Raw genomic sequence first — 20,829 nt, forward strand, 5'->3', positions numbered from 1 at the left:
AGCCCTATTGGAAGAAGGACCTCATTCTGAAAGTGTCTGTGTGACGGTCTAAGTGACCCTCAGAGGTGGTGAATTCCAATTATTTTAAATGTGCTAACCAGGTATGCCCTGGGTTACTCTGTGTGAGTATTTTGTTATGGGATCACTAGGTAATCTTTGTAGGAGCGCTCTGTGTGAGCGGGGTAGGTTGACTCTGTGTGGGTAACCTTTTAATTATATTCTGATGTTCTGTGTGAACATCGGACCAATCCTGTGTGCGTGATCCTTAAAGTTCTGTGTGAGTACCTAAGAATTTCTTACGCTTTATATGGATTCTGTGAATATAGGAAAACATGATCAATTGTATGTGTGTATAATCGATTACTAGAGATTTGATAAAGTAATGCTGAGAATATAATTAGATACAATTTAAACCACCCATTCGTAGACGTACGTAGGTTTTGAGTTGGTATCTTTGATGGATAATTTGATAAAGATGAAGTTTTAAGCACTATTAAACTAGTCTACAAAATCTGGGAAATTGAGCTCTAGAAACTGATTAGAGTGTGTCCACTTTTGGTTATCTTACCCTAACGATGTAACTATAAATGCTTATTGGATTATCTCCGTCTGGGTACAACATTTGAAATAAAACTGCCCTTAAGGTCTGAAAATGTTTTATTAATCTTCCCGGTATGAGAGGAGTTGCGGGATTTATTGAATAAACCGTTTTCCATAAAGTTAGAGTGAATTAAGAAGGATTCTCGACGTAATTTATAATAAGCTCCTTTCCTGAGGACGGCTCACCTCTCACAGTCCTGGGCGACTTTAACCTCCCCACGTCTACCTTTGACTCATTCCTCTCTGCCTCCTTCTTTCCACTCCTCTCCTCTTTTGACCTCACCCTCTCACCTTCCCCCCCTACTCACAAGGCAGGCAATACGCTCGACCTCATCTTTACTAGATGCTGTTCTTCCACTAACCTCATTGCAACTCCCCTCCAAGTCTCCGACCACTACCTTGTATCCTTTTCCCTCTCGCTCTCATCCAACACTTCCCACACTGCCCCTACTCGGATGGTATCGCGCCGTCCCAACCTTCGCTCTCTCTCCCCCGCTACTCTCTCCTCTTCCATCCTATCATCTCTTCCCTCTGCTCATACCTTCTCCAACCTATCTCCTGATTCTGCCTCCTCAACCCTCCTCTCTTCCCTTTCTGCATCCTTTGACTCTCTATGTCCCCTATCCTCCAGGCCGGCTCGGTCCTCCCCTCCCGCTCCGTGGCTCGACGACTCATTGCGAGCTCACAGAACAGAGCTCCGGGCAGCCGAGCGGAAATGGAGGAAAACTCGCCTCCCTGCGGACCTGGCATCCTTTCACTCCCTCCTCTCTACATTTTCCTCCTCTGTCTCTGCTGCTAAAGCCACTTTCTACCACTCTAAATTCCAAGCATCTGCCTCTAACCCTAGGAAGCTCTTTGCCACCTTCTCCTCCCTCCTGAATCCTCCTCCCCCTCCCCCCTCCTCCCTCTCTGCAGATGACTTCGTCACCCATTTTGAAAAGAAGATCGACGACATCCGATCCTCGTTTGCTAAGTCAAACGACACCGCTGGTTCTGCTCACACTGCCCTACCCTGTGCTCTGACCTCTTTCTCCCCTCTCTCTCCAGATGAAATCTCGCTTCTTGTGACGGCCGGCCGCCCAACAACCTGCCCGCTTGACCCTATCCCCTCCTCTCTTCTCCAGACCATTTCCGGAGACCTTCTCCCTTACCTCACCTCGCTCATCAACTCATCCCTGACCGCTGGCTACGTCCCTTCCGTCTTCAAGAGAGCGAGAGTTGCACCCCTTCTGAAAAAACCTACACTCGATCCCTCCGATGTCAACAACTACAGACCAGTATCCCTTCTTTCTTTTCTCTCCAAAACTCTTGAACGTGCCGTCCTTGGCCAGCTCTCCCGCTATCTCTCTCAGAATGACCTTCTTGATCCAAATCAGTCAGGTTTCAAGACTAGTCATTCAACTGAGACTGCTCTTCTCTGTATCACGGAGGCGCTCCGCACTGCTAAAGCTAACTCTCTCTCCTCTGCTCTCATCCTTCTAGACCTATCGGCTGCCTTCGATACTGTGAACCATCAGATCCTCCTCTCCACCCTCTCCGAGTTGGGCATCTCCGGCGCGGCCCACGCTTGGATTGCGTCCTACCTGACAGGTCGCTCCTACCAGGTGGCGTGGCGAGAATCTGTCTCCTCACCACGCGCTCTCACCACTGGTGTCCCCCAGGGCTCTCCTATTCTCGCTATACACCAAGTCACTTGGCTCTGTCATAACCTCACATGGTCTCTCCTATCATTGCTATGCAGACGACACACAATTAATCTTCTCCTTTCCCCCTCTGATGACCAGGTGGCGAATCGCATCTCTGCATGTCTGGCAGACATATCAGTGTGGATGACGGATCACCACCTCAAGCTGAACCTCGGCAAGACGGAGCTGCTCTTCCTCCCGGGGAAGGACTGCCCGTTCCATGATCTCGCCATCACGGTTGACAACTCCATTGTGTCCTCCTCCCAGAGCGCTAAGAACCTTGGCGTGATCCTGGACAACACCCTGTCGTTCTCAACCAACATCATGGCGGTGGCCCGTTCCTGTAGGTTCATGCTCTACAACATCCGCAGAGTACGACCCTGCCTCACACAGGAAGCGGCGCAGGTCCTAATCCAGGCACTTGTCATCTCCCGTCTGGATTACTGCAACTCGCTGTTGGCTGGGCTCCCTGCCTGTGCCATTAAACCCCTACAACTCATCCAGAACGCCGCAGCCCGTCTGGTGTTCAACCTTCCCAAGTTCTCTCACGTCACCCCGCTCCTCCGCTCTCTCCACTGGCTTCCAGTAGAAGCTCGCATCCGCTACAAGACCATGGTGCTTGCCTACGGAGCTGTGAGGGGAACGGCACCGCAGTACCTCCAGGCTCTGATCAGGCCCTACACCCAAACAAGGGCACTGCGTTCATCCACCTCTGGCCTGCTCGCCTCCCTACCACTGAGGAAGTACAGTTCCCGCTCAGCCCAGTCAAAACTGTTCGCTGCTCTGGCCCCCCAATGGTGGAACAAACTCCCTCACGACGCCAGGACAGCGGAGTCAATCACCACCTTCCGGAGACACCTGAAACCCCACCTCTTCAAGGAATACCTAGGATAGGATAAGTAATCCTTCTCACCCCCCTCCTTAAATGATTTAGATGCACTATTGTAAAGTGGCTGTTCCACTGGATGTCAGAAGGTGAATTCACCAATTTGTAAGTCGCTCTGGATAAGAGCGTCTGCTAAATGACTTAAATGTAAATGTAAATGTATAATGTCGTACAAAGCCTAAGGTATCCATCAAACAAATTATCATTGCGTGATTAATGTGATGTCGTAAAGTAATTGAAATACGTTGCATGAGAAAACATAATCTACTTTTACTAAAAGGCGCAAGATCTGTTTCCTAGTCTATGAATGTCGATTTGACTCTTCAACTGCTAATCTATTCTTTTGTCATGTGAGAATCATCGCCGGAGTAAGGCTTGGACCTTTAAATTAGGGCTATTTTACGACTACAGACAATTGTAAAGTTTGTTTTTTTGCGGGGAGTCTTACTCATTCAATTAGCGTTGGTGGTATAGTAATGAGCATAGCTGCCTTCCAAGCTGGGGACCTGAGTTCGGTTCCCAGCCAATGCACTGACTAAAATCGAAGTTTTTTGATTGTAATTCAACTATTGGTATGTCTTTCCTGGAAAGATACGGTCGCTAGTGTTTGTATAAGATATAAACTGAAATTTTTAATAGCTTGTTTGGTTCAAATTGAAAGAAGGGATGAATTGAACTTTTTAATAGATTGTTTCAAAATAATAGCGAAACGAATTTTGATGCAAGACGGTGTCTGTTGCCTAAATGATCTGCTGGAATAACGTATTGAGGATGGAGTCTTATTTAAATTACTGTATCATAGAGGAGACAGTAACCTAAATTAAAGAAATTCTAAATAATAGCGGAGAGATAATGGCGATAGAGTGGTGCCCACCGAAATGTTTTTCATTCTTATGGATTGACTGACATATGTTAGAAATTTGGCGCTGTGCGTGTTATTTTTAAAGTCTTGGGAGGAAAGAGAAGAGAAAGTTGTAAAGTTTGGTTTTAATCTTTTTTCTTTCTTTACCCCCTTTTTCGTGGTATCCAATTGTTAGTAGCTACTATCTTCTCTCATCGCTACAACTCCCCTTCGAGCTCGGGAGAGACGAAGGTCGAAAGCCATGCGTCCTCCGAAACACAACCCAACCAAGCCGCACTGCTTCTTAACACAGCGCATCCAACATGGAAGCCGGCCGCACCAATGTGTCGGAGGAAACACCGTGCCCGGCCCGGCCCGCCACAGGAGTCGCTGGTGCGCGATGAGACAAGGATATCCCTACCGGCCAAACCCTCCCTAACTCGGACGACGCTAGGCCAATTGTGCGTCGCCCCACGGACCTCCCGGTCGGTTACGACAGAGCCTGGGCTCGAACCCAGAGTCTCTGGTGGCACAGCTATTTTTTTTTATTTTTACAGTGGGCAGAAATATAACTCCTCTTCTCTAAACGTTCTGCCCTTAACCACTGCGCCACCCGGGAGGCCCGAGTTTGGTTTTAATCTTACGATAGAGGTAGGGCAGAACATCGAGAGGAGAGGGGTTATATTTTTGCCCACTGGAAAGAAAATAAAATAGGATATGTTAAGCTGAAAGTGATTCAGGTGTGAATAAGGAAACATTGTGATAATGTATTCTGATGGTTATTGATTCTTGGTTTGATTGTTTAGGTAACACCAGTGAATTTGAGCAGGATGAAATGTATTACAACATTGTAATCTGTTTCCATTACGTGGAACAATGTCAGGTCATTAAAGTTGATTGCAGTTTGAGTAATTTTTATTTTTACAGGGACAGTGCACATTAATCACAGTTGTGTGTGTCTCATGGCAGGGTATTCCAGACATGGGAAGCTCTCACACTGAAAGCAGATTGACTAAAGGTGCTTTTCTTTAAGGGAACTATACAGTCATCTCTCATGGCGGATCTTGTGGATCTGCTGCCATAAGGTTTGGGTTTTCTGCTTAACAAAAGTACTGAGTAGAGGGGGAGCCTGGACATTTAGAATCTTGAATACAAGATAGGCGTCAGTGTATTGCATAAGATTTTTTCCAACTCAGGAGCTTATGCTTTCTATAGCTATTGGGTTTCCTATCAAGTACTTTGAGAGCCTGTTTGCAGACAGACTGAATGGGTATTAATGTTGTAAAGCAAGCTTGGGCCAAACTAGTTCAGGTAGTATGTTAAGTGAGGGAGTATCATAGATTTGAATTATAGTTTGGTTACCTCTGTAGTCAAAACAATTTCATATGTTTTGGAAAATTAGCTTGGTTGAATTTGGTTATTTGAGTTATTTTTAAATTTTCTTTTTAAAAGAGAGGATGGAATCAAGTATGATGCCGTGGTACATAAAATCAGATACCACCTGGAGCTTTTCCCCTGATACATAGACATCTGTCTCAGGGGCATCAGTTGTTTTCTTTGTGAGGAACATGCAGACTGTGTTTGTTTTTTTAATTGAGATGCAGACATGAGTCTCTCAGCAATTTTGTCATCTGAACCATTACAGTAGTGAGTTCTTGTGTAGCTTGTCGTTTGTTATTTGAATGCTTTTATCACTGTATCATCTGCATACATTGGAACTTCATACCCAGTACAGACAGAAGGAAGAAACATTAATGTGCGAGCTGACCTTTGGGGAAAGCAAACCTTGTAGATATGAGTGGAAAAAAGTTAGTTGATTTTTACGCTGATGAGACAGCACCAACTTTTGAAAGATTTTAGATTTGTTCAAAATCAGGATAGTTTTTACTAAACATATCAACAGGTTGAAATGATTAGATTGCTGATTAAAGGAGTTATGGGTTTGTTTATTTGTTTACTGTTTATTGTTTATTTTAGGTGTTGATTTTATTTAATTAAACATTGTATTATCTGTGTGTGTTTGAGTAGGATTCTTTCTTCCGGGACAGATGGGAGTTATCTAAAGTATGTATGTTAAAGGAGACATGGGAGAACACGTCTACATTTTTATTAAATGCCTGGGATTAAATATCACTGATTCCTTAACGCTGAGAAATGTACTACATTTGCGACAGAGGAAAAAATAATTACATTTAGATAGTAAAGACACCAGGATAATTGTATGTTCAATTAAGCATACATATACATTTGTGTAGATTAAAATGTATGATTAATGATTTGAGGTACAGTGGAATTATCATTATTATTAGGTTTTGTTTATAGTTCACTTTTGAGTTTCTGAATCGGTGTAGTATAATGAATGCTGACGTAGTGTTTTGTGTTTTTTTTTTCTGGGAAAATGGGGGTGTCATTGTCTCTCTTTGAAATGTTTCCTGGGACTATAATCTTGGGGAGAGTGGGTGAGATTGAGGCCGTAAACTATCAAATTGAAAGGGCCTGGAAGTCTTTGTGTGTTTTTGCATTAAGGTTTGCAAATACACACACAGGTCAAAGACCTGTCCGGGGTGGTTCCAGAATAACAACCTTTCCATCGATGTAATCGAGACTAAGGAGATGATTGTGGACTACAGGAAAAGGAGGACCGAGCATGCCCCCATTCTCATCGATGGGACTGTAGTGGAGCAGGTTGAGAGCTTTAAGTTCCTTGGTGTCCACATCAACAACAAACTAGAATGGTCCAAACACACCAAGACAGTCGTGAAGAGGGCACAACAAAGCCTATTCCCCCTCAGGAAACTAAAAAGATTTGGCATGGGTCCTGAGATCCTCAAAAGGTTCTACAGCTGCAACATCGAGAGCATCCTGACTGGTTGCATCACTGCCTGGTACGGCAATTGCTCGGCCTCTGACCACAAGGCACTACAGAGGGTAGTGCGTACGGCCCAGTACATCACTGGGGCTAAGATGCCTGCCATCCAGGACCTCTACACCAGGCGGTGTCAGAGGAAGGCCATAAAAATTGTTAAAGACCCCAGCCACCCCAGTCATAGACTGTTCTCTCTACTACCGCATGGCAAGCGGTACCGGAGTGCCAAGTCTAGGACAAAAAAATATTCTCAACAATTTTTACCCCCAAGCCATAAGACTCCTGAAGAGGTAATCAAATGGCTACCTGGACTATTTGCATTGTGTACCCCCTCTTTTACACTGCTGCTACTCTGTTCATTATATATGCAGTCACTAACTATACGTTCATGTACATACTACCTCAATTAGCCCGACCAACCAGTGCCCCCGCACATTGGCTAACCGGGCATTCTGCATTGTGTCCCGCCACCCCCACCCCCTCTTGCTCTACTGTTACTCTCTGTTCATCATATATGCATAGTCACTTTAACCATATCTACATGTCAGCATGACTAACCAGTGTCTGTATGTAGCCTCGCTACTTTTATAGCCTCACTATACAGTATATAGCCTATTTCTTTACTTACCTATTGTTCACACCTTTTTTGCACTATTGGTTAAAGCCTGTAAGTAAGCATTTCACTTTAAGGTCTAAAACCAGTTGTATTCGGAGCATGTGACAAATAAACTTGGATTTGATTTGAAAATCTTTATTGCAATAAAATCCAATTCATTTTCATCAAATAACCAGTGCTCTCAATCCTCTACCAAATATCAAACTTATTGATGACTTGTAATCGTCTCCTTCAGTGCAGTATAAAGGATATCTAACTTGTTAAGTAACACGTTCAAGAAAAGTGGTTATAAAAAAATCGAATGAAACTTTTCAGAAGTCAGCAGTCACCTATAAACTAGAGGGTTTCTTTAATTCATTTCTGCACATAACAATAATAACTTAATCTACAGCCATTTGAGAAAAAAAAATCATAAAATGGCAACAATTCTTAATAATTTTATCACCGCATACAATGTGGAGATACAGTATCAATTCAGCCAAAATACAAGATAGAAACATGTGCCCATTGACTGAAGTGGTATCAATATGGTCCAGTAAAACTGAGTTAACACCCATGTACCTGCCGGAAGTTTGTCATTTAACCGTAAAAAATATAATGCAGGTTTTCCAATATCAATCTGTTTACTCCTATTACACCACGTGTCAAAATAAAATAAAACAAACTATAATAGCAGCTAACTAACAGTACCTATCCCTTGATCTTTATTGTTCAATATTAATGAAATCTGACAACAAATAACATGAATGTGCAAACAAGTCTTTTAGACACCGTGTCTAGTTTGAGTACCAGAAATGGTACAATTGTTTGAAAAGACTGATGCATTACAGTAATACATTTGTTGACCAAGTCAACTTTTAGAATCACACACACACACATGATCAATTTTACAGTGAGATACTACAACTAGTGTCCTGAACTAAACTTTTCTGCGTGCATATTTCAAGCAATGGGTTTCATATTTGTCACCTGCAATATTAGAGCTGGAAGGTCAGAACAACCAACATGGAATGGAACGGAACACATCATTCTTAAAAAAAGAATAAGAAAAAAAAAAAGACATCTGCCTGTATTTATTTTGAACCTCACATTACATCAATATAGAGTTCCCAATTGTCTTAATTCACCTCAAGGCATTTTGTTCAAATGTATTCTCATCGCTATCTGCCCTTGTAAATATCCTTGCGCCTTCTCAGCTCCTCCAAGACCCGAGCCCGGAACAGTGTCCAGTCCTCATCCGGGTCCTGCTGGAGGCCCAAAGCCTGGTGCAGCTCAGAGGAGTGGATGCGCAGGAATGGGTTGTACTCCTTTTCCTCTCCAATGGTGGAGGGACTCTGAAACCACATGATTATGGAAACAATGTACGAAGAACAAAGGAGTAATTGTAACTCTCTCAACTCAACATACTATAGGTAGTTTTTGCCTTAGCTTTTCCAAGTAGAGGTCGGAAAGGTTTCTTCAGTTAATGGTTTGATAGAAATGATCTGCATGTGCTGTATGTAAAATGTGGAAAACGTACCCCTCAGCCTGAAGGGTCACCACTTGCGGTAGCGGATAGCTAGCTTTACGCCTGGCCCGATTGGTAAGACGCTTCAGGAGGGTGGCCACGTGTGCTGGCAAGGCAGAGGTCCTGGGTTTGAGCCTCAGTGTGAGCCGAATCAGGAGGAAGCGGTAATAGCTAAGCAAGCAGCGTGACGTCCTTTACACTAGCTGGTAGTCACAATAGGTTTCTACCAGGGGGGTGACTTGTTAGCTGGCTTTTGGCCGTCAAAAAAAATAGAAAAGCCAATTGGAAAAATTGGAACAGGGCAACAAAAACAAAAAAGCTGCCAAATTAATCCCATTGTGAAATAACGCTTTTTAGCCTGTTCATTGATGGAAATACCATTTGATGGAAATACATTTGCGCCATCGTGCCGTAAATGTGCATATTTTTGTGGAATTAAATTGCTACTTGTGTATATTCGTTATGCATCTCATCTATCACACGAGCACAGCATACAGACACAGAGCCTTTGAACGGAAAATCTGTCAAACAGTGATTTTATATGCCCAATCATTGCGCAACCATTCTAAATGCAATTGTGTGTTAAAAATAGTTGTTGGGCCACAATTAAAAAGAGCTACTAGTTTTATTTCTCAACTGGTAATTAAAGAGAGTCACCAACACTTTGCAATGAGCTGGAGGCAGTATGCATTTTGAAAACATATAGCTACTTAATTGTTTGAAACCTGAATATTTTACTTCATCAATGAGGCAAGTTTGACCTTGCTTCTGAGTAGCCTTGGCAAAAATCCAACCATATCCGTGGAGGCAATTATTCTATAAAGACTTCCATAAACTATTGAAACTAGTAGCCTACTTCTCTTGTGTTCTCACCTTTCTTTCATTGTCCGGTAACCAAATGCACATTTGCCCATAGCCTACTGCTTTGTGCGAATTGCTGCGCTAATAATGTTAATAAATAATAGTTGAGCAACATTTTAGGCTAAACATTCTGATCTTACACCAGATTCATTGTCTTGCTCCCAGACAAACTAAACCCGGTACCAAAACCTGCGGCCTCTCCTTCACCACAGCCAACATGAGTAAAACATTGAAACGTGTTAACCCTCGCAAGGCTGCCCGCCCAAACAGCATCCCTAGCCGCGTCCTCAGAGCATGCGCAGACCAGCTGGCTGGTGTGTTTACGGACATATTCAATCTCTCCCTATCCCATTGTTCCTGTTCCCAAGAAAGCGAAGGTAAATGAGCTAAACGACTATCGCCCCATAGCACTCACTTCCGTCATCATGAAGTGCTTTGAGAGACGAGTCAAGGACCATATCACCTCCACCCTACCTGACACCCTAGACCCACTCCAATTTGCTTACCGCCCAAATAGGTCCACAGACGATGCAATCTCAACCACACTGCCCTAACCCATCTGGACAAGAGGAATACCTATGTGAGAATGCTGTTCATCGACTACAGCTCAGCATTTAACACCATAGTACCCTCCAAACTCGTCATCAAGCTCGAGACCCTGGGTCTGGACCAGAGGAACACCTACCCCGCTCTGTGCAACTGGGTCCTGGACTTTGACGGGCCGCCCCCAGGTGGTGAGGGTAGATAACAACATCTCCACCCCGCTGATCCTCAACACTGGGGCCCCACGAGGGTGCGTTCTCCGCCCTCTCCTGTAGTCCCTGTTCATGCACGCCTCCAACTCAATCATCAAGTTTGCAGATGACACTACAGTGGTAGGCTTGATTACCAACAACGACGAGACGTCCGACAGGGAGGAGGTGAAGGTCCTCGGAGTGTGGTGTCAGGAAAACAACCTCACACTCAACGTCAACAAAACAAAGGAGATGGTAGTGGGCTTCAGGAAACAGCAGAGGGAGCACCCCCCTATCCACATCGACGGGACAGTAGTGGAGAAGGTGGAAAGTTTTAAGTTCATCGGCGTACACATCACGGACAAACTGAAATGGTCCACCCACACACCTCTTCAACCTCAGGAGGCTGAAGAAATTTGGCTTGTCACCAAAAACCCTCAAACTTTTACAGATGCACAATCGAGAGCATCCTGTCAGCCTGTATCACCGCCTGGTACGGCAACTGCTCCGCCCACAACCACAAGGCTCTCCAGAGGGTAGTGAGGTCTGCACAACGCATCACCGGGAGCAAACTTTGTTTGTAAGTCGCTCTGGATAAGAGCGTCTGCTAAATGACTTAAATGTAATGTAAATGTAAACTACCTGCCCTCCAAGACACCTACACCACCCGATGTCACAGGAAGGCCAAAAAGATCACCAAGGACACCAACCACCCGAGCCACTGCCTGTTCACCCCATCCATCACCCAGCAGGTGAGATCAGTACAGGTGCATCAAAGCTGGGACCGAGACTGAAAAACAGCATCTATCTCAAGGCCATCAGACTGTTAAACAGCCATCACTAACATTGAGTGGCTGTTGCCAACATACTGACTCAAATCTCTAGCCACTTTAATAATTAAAAATTGGATGCAATAAATGTATCACTAGTTACTTTAAAACAATACCACTTTATATAATGTTTACATACCCTACATTACTCATCTCATATGTATATACTGTACTCTATACCATCTACTGCATCACGCCTATGCTGCTCAGCCATCGCTCATCCATATATTTATATGTACATATTCTTATTCATTCCTTTACACTTGGGTGTATAAGGTAGTGGTTGTGAAATTGTTAGATGACTTGTTAGATATTACTGCATGGTCGGAACTAGAAGAACAAGCATTTCGCTACACTTGCATTAACATCTGCATGTGACCAATTTGATTGGCTTCTTAATGTTTTTTTATGTAGCTTAAACCTACTGGTTTTGTGAATTTGGGATCTATCCCCACAACTGTCCCAGAGTCTGTTGTTTGGGCTATTTCTTTCTCGAAAAGCTGACCAAAAGAACAGGTCAACTTTTCTACTATGGGGGATAGTGAATTGACATGGCCATATGAACACGCCACCTATGAGCCTACGTACATTGAATTAAATTGCCAGAATGATATAGCCTAATTAGCCTACTCCTGTCTATACAGAAATAAATAAAGTCATTCAAAATAGGCTACTAAAGTATGACCTGGCAACAGAGGATCATTAGCTCACCCTTACAAAAAAAAAGTTGTGGATTGTTTTAAAATCGTATTGCCTACAGTTTTTTATTTATTTAACCTTTATTTAACAGTTGGGAGGAAAGGCAGAGCGCAATTTATGCAGCGCGCCCAGCAAATACCAAATACATGATTGTTGAGTAATGAGGCCCAGCCAGGCATATCGCAATACGACAAAATTCAATTGTCCGTAAAGAAAATGGCTATTGCTGTAAAGAGAAGACAATGAAAAGACCAATCTGTCTTTTAGTTATCAAAAGTCTCAATTTAATTGACCCGAACAACAATAGGCCTATAGCCTACCTTATTGGCACTAGCGAAGAGCATCGGCCATATCACCAGGTGAGTGCGCACTGCACATATTCACTCTTTATCACTGTTGGCTAAGTGCCACTTAAAACGTTTTTTTGGAACAATGATTTCCTCCTCCAGTTTAGACAGATGTCATATTATATGTGTCTCCCCTTCTCATAGGCCTATTTTATGGACAACGTCGTTTTGATTGATCTGCTTGTCGGTGTCAGCAGAGTAGGCTAACCTGGAATTTGTCGTATTAAAAAAAAGATTCTGCTAATGTCTCCTGTCATATAAAGTGCTGTAGAAGTGCATTAAAAGGTGTTTTTCCCGCGCAAAGAAAGAACCGTACCTCTCCGCTATACACGCTCAGCCATGCATTGAACAGCTTTTTGTTTTTTTGCGAACAGTGATCGAGTTATATGATTAGCCTAAATGATGACTATCCAATCTACTCATCGCATAAATCGACAAATACAACGATGCATCGAATGCTTTATTATAGAAGGTGAATTTTTATGCGCTTCCCCAAACTTGAAACTCACGCACCGTCCATCCATAGACTAGCGATTTGGCGGTTCTTTACTCGTCTTGTTGGCGGAGGACGTGGACCGTTGCTCTAACATCTTCAAAGTGCGCGGTCAGGACACACGCCATTGCATTCTCAACTTGCATGTTCTGTTTTAACTACCATAATCTAAATGCGATTTCTAGCATTCTGAGCACCGTTAGTGGACGCACTAATTAGGTTACGCCCCCCAATGCATACAGATCCGGTACATTTCTCAAAACGTCCGGTCGAGTAAAATGCTGCCAGTCAAATGTTCGCTGCCATATTTTCATAACAGACAGACACCCTGCTTGTTAGTAAAGCATCTCCTGAGGGCAGAGGCATCAGACCCACACCCTGATCCCAGCAGCTCAGATTAGTCAAATCCACAGCAAAGACTGGGTACTATCCTCCTGACCAAATTAAAATCCCACCCACAGCTCTAGTCTGGCATGCATTCCACCGTTGTGGAATCTGCATCCACTAACATCAAAGACACTCGGAGGATGGGATCACTGATGGTAAAGGCTATTTCTAGTCTCCTACATATAAAAGTTTTATAGACATGAGGTTATGAGAATTGATTCACGCTGTTTTTAACACGTTCGGCATAGATACAGTAGATGCACTGACTGATGTACCGCCGAAGACGGGAGCATTCAGTGAGAGGAGAGAGTGCAAAGGCATTCCGACAAAGACGGTCCCGTGGGCCCCCTTGACAAGCCTCTCTTCCACACAGCCCGGGATAGTGACTACCTTTGGGATTTGATGCCAGTAAGGAATAACAACGAGGATTGATTATTCTCCGTACCGTACACAGCTTTTGACCTCTCTGTTGTAGGACCCACTGGTACTTGTTTTCCCTGGCAGCGTTGTGGGGCTCCACCTCAGCAGCAAACATCAGGTTGTCCTCTGCATACTCATGGCCTGGGAAATACAAGTCCGTGCACACGGAACACAGACATCAATACAAGTCTTACAGAAGGGACTGGTGCTGAAATATTTTGTTTGTCATTCTAATGCATACAGTTGCACTTAATGCAAACAGACAAGGAGGAGGTCATTTCCCTACCAGGCCATAAGAGGGTTTCATCACTCAAGGAGCCGACCGTGTCTAGTGAAGACAGCATAGTTAAGGCACTGCCTTCAAACATCCTCCCTGCAGACAAAATAGATGATCTGCCGCAATTACCGAGTTATATACGCGCACACGACGCAGTGGATGACACTCAAAGCAAACATAGTGCATTACAGCTACAGAAGCCGAACAACTGTGAACCTGCTTTTCAATACGTGCCCATTGCTCACTAAGTGCATCAAAAAATAACTACAGATCTGATTTTGGAGCTGGACTTACCGCATCCAGAGAGGAACACCAGGTCACCTGAGAACAGGCTGGAGGGGGCTCCTATGGTACGACCATCCAGGAGGTAGATCATATGACCCACTGTGTGTCCAGGTGTGAACAGTGCCTTGAAGTGCATACGGCCCACGTCTATGGAGTCTTTGTCTGTCAGTGGGCTGGAAAACCAAGCAAAAGAAAATAGGCTTCATGCATGCGGTCATCAGATAAATTCATGTGACCACCCGGACAGTTGATGTGCATATTAAGAGTCACACACCACTGCTTACCTCTTCACACCACTCAGATAACAGTGAGATGCTTCAAAGTACAAATAAGTCGTCTTGCACAAGCCTTGGTTTGTGTGAATTGGAACGGCTTACAGGAGCAGGAGCACGTCTTCTGTTTCTGTAGTGTGAGTCAGCTGGATGCACAAGTACATCCCCTGGACAGGACGCTAGTCTACCACAGTGCTGCACCCCCAGTGTATTATATACCGTTCTTGACTTGGACTTGGAGCTGGGGGGGGGGGGGGTTGCGTACTGACTGCTCTAGAAAAACAAAGTAGCCTATCGCTGGCCCAGATTCACACGCAGAGGCAAAAAAGTTTGACCAAGGCGGAATGAAGGCGGGATCTTCATTGAATAGCAATAGAGGTTGGGCATTCATTTCCCGATTCCGCTTTGTTGAAGAAGCTTATTTGCCGCTAGTCTGTGAATCTGAGCGTGACATTAGGCTGTTCCAAGATTGAGACAGATTGAACATGTGCCAGCCTGTATGGCATGACGCGCGGTTTCAAATTGTCAAATGAGTGTTTGTAAGGTCATGAAAAGTCATGGAAATGAGTTTCCTAATTGTTGTTAATGTAATTCAGGAAAGCACACTTAAATATGATCAATCAATTAAGAAAATGACATATCAGCCATTATCGGATTGACCTTTCAGTGCGCGTCTGTGGTGCTGCGAGTGCCAGTGTGAGCGGGCCGTTGCCCGAGGAGGGAGAGCGTGACACTTCAGCAGCAGGTGTAAAATAATGACAGAGTAAATGGATCACCAATTCACAAACACAACGAGCGAGATAACTGCTACACATTAACTATAGCTAACTAAGCATTCACGTTGTTGTTGCCTTTCCACCGGCACGGTGTAGCTTAAGTAAATCTGCGCAGTTGGAAAGCTGGAATTCCCCTCTATTAAACAGTAGCCATGTAATTGCAATGTTAAAAATATTTATTTTGACAAATAACTTGCTGTGCATAGATCTTCCCCAAAACAGGAATATTTTAGCCTTATAAAACTATGCAAAAAAAGAAACGTCCTCTCACTGTCAACTGCTTCTATTTTCAGCAAACGTAATGTGTAAATATTTGTATGAACATAAGGTTCAACAACTGAGACATAAACTGAACAAGTTCCACAGACATGTGACTAACAGAAATTGAATAATGTGTCCCTGAACAAAAGGGGGGGGGGGTCAAAATCAAAAGTAACAGTCAGTATCTGGTGTGGCCACCAGCTGTATTAAGTACTGCAGTGCATCTCCTCCTCATGGATTGCACCAGATTTGCCAGTTCTTGCTGTGCGATGTTACCCCACTATTCCACCAAGGCACCTGCAAATTCCCGGACATTTCTGGAGGGGAATGGCCCTAGCCCTCACCCTCCAATCCAACAGGTCCCAGACGTGCTCAATGGGATTGAGATCTGGGCTCTTCACTGGCCATGGCAGAACACCGACATTCCTGTCTTGCAGAAAATCATGCACAGAACGAGCAGCATGGCTGGTGCCATTGTCATGCTGGAGGGTCATGTCAGGATGAGCCTGCAGGAAGGGTACCACATGAGAGAGGAAGGTGTCTTCCCTTTAACGCACAGCGTTGAGATTGCCTGCAATGACAAGCACAGTCCGATGATGCTGTTACACACCGTCCCAGACCATGACGGACCCTCCACCTCGATCCCGCTCCAGAGTACAGGCCTCAGTGTTACACTCATTCCTTCTATGATCTGGTGAGGACCTGCCTTACAACAGGCCTACAAGCCCTCAGTTCAGCCTCTCTCAGTCTATTGCGGACAGTCTGAGCACTAAAGGAGGGATTGTGCGTTCCTGGTGTAACTCGGGCAGTTGTTGTTGCCATGCTGTACCTGTCCTGCAGGTGTGATGTTCGGATGTACCGATCCTGTGTAGGTGTCATTACACGTGGTCTGCCACTGCGAGGTCGATCAGCTGTCCGTCCAGTCTCCCTGTAGCTCTGTCTTAGGCGTCTCACAGTACAGACATTGCAATTTATTGCGCTGGCTTGCCCTGCAGTCCTCAACTTATTGCCCTGGCCACATCTGCAGTCTTCATGCCTCTTTGCAGCATGCCTAAGGCACGTTCACGCAGATGAGCAGGGACCCTGGGCATCTTTCTTTTGATGTTTTTCAGAGTCAGTAGAAAGGCCTCTTTAGGGGTCCTAAGTTTTCATAACTGTGACTTTAATTGGCTACAGTCTGTAAGCTGTTAGTGTCTTAACGACCGTTCCACAGGTGCATGTTCATTAATTGTTTATGGTTCATTGAACAAGCATGGGAAACAGTGTTTAAACCCTTTACAATGAAGATCTGTGAAGTTATGTGGATCTTTACGAATTATCTTTGAAGGACAGGGTCCTGAAAAAGGGGTGTTTCTTTTTTTGCTGAGTTTATATAAGCATGTCTAGTTAGATACCTTGCTTCGCAGTAGCCTACCTTATCCATTTGATCCCTGATTTATTGAATGAGGGAATCATTTTTTAAAGACAAAAGTATTTGGTTGTAATGTTGAAAAAGACAGGCCTGCACACCCAGGAGCTCTCCAGATGGAGGGTTGACCACTTGCGACTAACAGTGCAATTCTATATGGGGGGAATAAGTGCCTTGATCAAGGGCACAACAGCAGGAAGTGGTAGGTCTACATGGGATCAGACACAGTAGCTTTCCAGTGTCAATAATGTTTACTTTTTCATGTAGGCTATAATAATCACCGTGAAAATTTGGTTCAAATTCATGGAGAAGTCGTGGAAAATGTGTAAGAACTGTTAAGAGACTAACCAGAGATCTGAAAAAGGAAAAAGACACCTCCAGTACTTCTTCCATCCCAAGTCTAGCACTGACGTTATATGAATATATTAATTATTGATTAACATGCTAAATACAAGCCAATAATAGTGAGAAGCTGTGATGTCACAGTGAATCATTTGACCTTTTCTGATTTTATGTAATCTGAGACTGTGGAGATAATTCTTCACAAATCCATAGTAGACAAATCAACGGACAGTACCATGGGAACTACTGGTGACATTCTGTTTAGCAAGTGAAATGCATGTTTGCCCTCTGGATCAATATCTTCAATGATTCATACCAATCTCCTCTATGACTTTGAATCACAGAATTGGGCAAATAAAATGCAATTTCCCCTATAATGTTTGCCATAACTACAATTTCCACGAGAACGTAATGACGAAAGATGAAGGCTGAAATTCCAAACACAACGGAAAAGCTGTCAAAGATGGGACCGTGACTTACTACGCAGCTGTAGCCTAGACTTACTGTGTGAGGCCAGGAATGTTATCAGTTGCATTTCCATAAACACGACATGAGCTGTACAGCTTTTTAAGTCCTTTGTTACCCCCACTGTGGTCCCTAGGGATAAAAACAAAATATGTCTATTATATATATATATTTTTTTTAAAGCAGCTACTTAATATCACATTATAAAAAGTGTGTCGATGAACAACACAGAACATGTCAACTTAATATCACACTGCAATGCAACCTATAACATTTGGATGTCGCATCAACGACAAAATATTGAACAGGTCCATTGATATGTATGACACCTACAACCCAGTTCATCTAATCCTCCATCTACAAGTAATTTTGGCATTCAAAGTAATGACGCTCTCGGTTCTCACCAGTGTTTGTGTGTGCAGAGGATCGCTTCTAGCATCACCCCTTCTTCCTCGAGGACTGCCTAAAACGGTTACAGACAGTGGCATCAATTATCGTCGACAGAGTATAAACATTCATATCACGACCGTGGCTAAAAACCCGCCACTTTAAAGCACTAGATATAGGCTACACTAGATGGAGGCGAGAAACAGACTGGAACTGAAAAGTGCTGTTTGTATTATATATATATATTAACTAGAGATAATAGAACACGTTTGAAGTCATTGGGGCGAAAATGTTACATGAAACATGCACTTTTATATGAAACATGCTGTGGCTATATCGAGGACACCATAAACCACAGTGTGGCCTACTCCAGACTGAGCAATCATTGTATGTGTATGGGACAGAGGCCAGACTGGCACCAGAGTCAGCTACATCCACTCAAAGAGGGTCTTATTGAGGCAAAGAGGAAGTGCCACAGATGAGATGAGGCATTATGACAGTCAGCCCTTTCAGAGGCTCTTCCATATTTACATTTAATACTGTATTGTTCTGTGTTGCAATCACTCAATGTCCCAAATTATCTTGTGAATGCTGACTTATATACTTTATGTCCACTGTAGCATAGGCCGATGAAATGCCAAGCTCACCAGATGCTTTGTTACGTTTACATGACATAGTCTTCATAGTGCCCCAACTATTTCAAGAGAGAGTATTAAAATGGTCAGAAAGTAGACCTACAAAGAAGGCATAACCATGACCCGTCACCCACCTGAACTGTCTGTGGGTCTGCAGGGTCTACCACCACTGCAACGCTCGAGGCCATGTCAATGACAAGGTAGCTGTAGTTATCAGACAGCACTGAAATGGGCATGATTTTAATACCTGTAGATAGATGAGTGACAGGAGACGTGTAAGTGATGCACTGATCTTTATGCTAGCTCACATTATTAACTGACTAAACATGAGTAGCCTGTTGGAACCACAGCTGACGTTACCATTTAATTCCATGGGCTGTGCTCTGGAATGTCCAGTGGGAAACTGCTCGCGTGCCTTCCTCATCTGCCTCTTGTAGTACATGTAACCAAGTTTGGTTCTTGTGTACAATGTATACCTAAAATGTAACAGCCTGTGTTATTTCAGTTATTTTCATAGTTACATTATTTGCAGGCAAAATAATGACAGATGTAACTAGTTCGCTAGCTAACAGAAGCATCGCTTCATTTTGCAAGAAGTGAGAAACGACAATGGGGAAAAATACATTTTGATTCGGAAAATACTGAAGCTTCAACCAACTTACGCGATCCGAAACAGGGGTTTCTCAGTGCGTGCCATTATTTGACCAAAAAAGCTTTTCCAAATGCTACGTCCTGTGCGCCTAAAACGAAGACATAAACATAACACGCTGCAAAATGATGCAGTTGCAATGAGGGTTACCGACCAGTCAGGAGGCGCCATATTGCGTGGGCGGTGCAACATATGACCCAATTTTCGTCACATTTCGCGGAAGTGTTTACACCAGTGTGTTGTGACCAACATTAGCGTGAGTAACACTAGTGGAATCGTCGACTCTCCTTCAAAATAAAAATATCCCATTGAAACTAAAACTGTTGAAAACATGCAACAGTCAGTCTATTGTGTGTTTTGGACATTCATATTGCATTGTACAGCCTAACATATGGATTATGCACCTATGAAATGGGGGTATCAGTGACACCCACAGAGCACAACTATGTAGCTGTGTAGATGCTAATAATTGTGTAAACTCTACATAGTTGTGTTCTGTGGGTGTCACTGAGTAGGCTGATACCTCATTTCACAGTTGCACAATCAATGCTTGATGGTGAGCTGAGTACCAGCACTTCAAATGTCCTACTGCTACCTGTTACCATACCCAGTTCAAGGGCACTTAAATATTTTGTCTTGCCCATTCTCTCTCTGAATGGCACACAATCCATGGCTCAATTGTCTCAAGGCTTAAAAATCCTTCTTTAACCCGCCTCCGCTCCTTCATCTACACTGATTGAAGTGGATTTGACAAGTGACATCAACAAAGGATCATAGCTTTCATCTGGATTCACCTGGTCAGTCTATCTATGTCATGGAAAGAGCTGGTGTTTTGTAAACTCAGTGTATTTCAGTCCAAGTCAAGCACTGTGCATAATCCATAGGATAGGCTGTACAGTGCATATAAGTATGCCCCCAATGCCATTCTGAATTCAAATATATCCACAAATCAAAATCAAATAAAAGTTTATTGGTCACGTACACAGTTTAGCAGGTATTATAGCGGTGCAGCATAATGCTTATGTCACTAGCTTCTAACAATGCAAGTGAATGTCAAACAAACATTTTAAGAAAAATGTAAGAAAAAAAGAATAGGGATACAATATTTAAATACAGTTTGAAACATTTTTTGGGGTCAAATTAACTAATAAATATATTTTGTTGAATGTATGTAACACCATTCAAAACGTGTTCAGCACTATCTAGTCAAATTGTGGGATGTTTTCACTATTTGTATCCGTTTGAGGTGGTTTTAATTTGGGACTTTTATTTTGAAGGCGAGCTGCCGATTCCACCATTG

At 43.5% G+C, this 20,829-nt stretch overlaps 1 protein-coding gene across 1 annotated transcript; it reads right to left on the minus strand.

The window, feature by feature from the left end:
• Positions 1-7,812: 7,812 nt before the first annotated feature.
• pnkd (PNKD metallo-beta-lactamase domain containing) lies at positions 7,813-19,721 on the minus strand. Its single transcript, XM_064944942.1, has 9 exons — positions 19,543-19,721; positions 19,241-19,356; positions 19,015-19,127; positions 18,263-18,321; positions 17,898-17,990; positions 14,344-14,507; positions 14,059-14,145; positions 13,798-13,913; positions 7,813-8,828 (listed from the first exon to the last, which is right to left on the minus strand). The coding sequence occupies exons 1-9, from the start codon at positions 19,719-19,721 to the stop codon at positions 8,655-8,657; spliced, it is 1,101 nt and encodes a 366-aa protein (XP_064801014.1). The 3' UTR covers positions 7,813-8,654.
• Positions 19,722-20,829: the final 1,108 nt, after the last annotated feature.

Source organism: Oncorhynchus masou, chromosome 29, assembly GCF_036934945.1.
Source record: "Oncorhynchus masou masou isolate Uvic2021 chromosome 29, UVic_Omas_1.1, whole genome shotgun sequence".
NCBI lineage: Eukaryota > Metazoa > Chordata > Actinopteri > Salmoniformes > Salmonidae > Oncorhynchus > Oncorhynchus masou.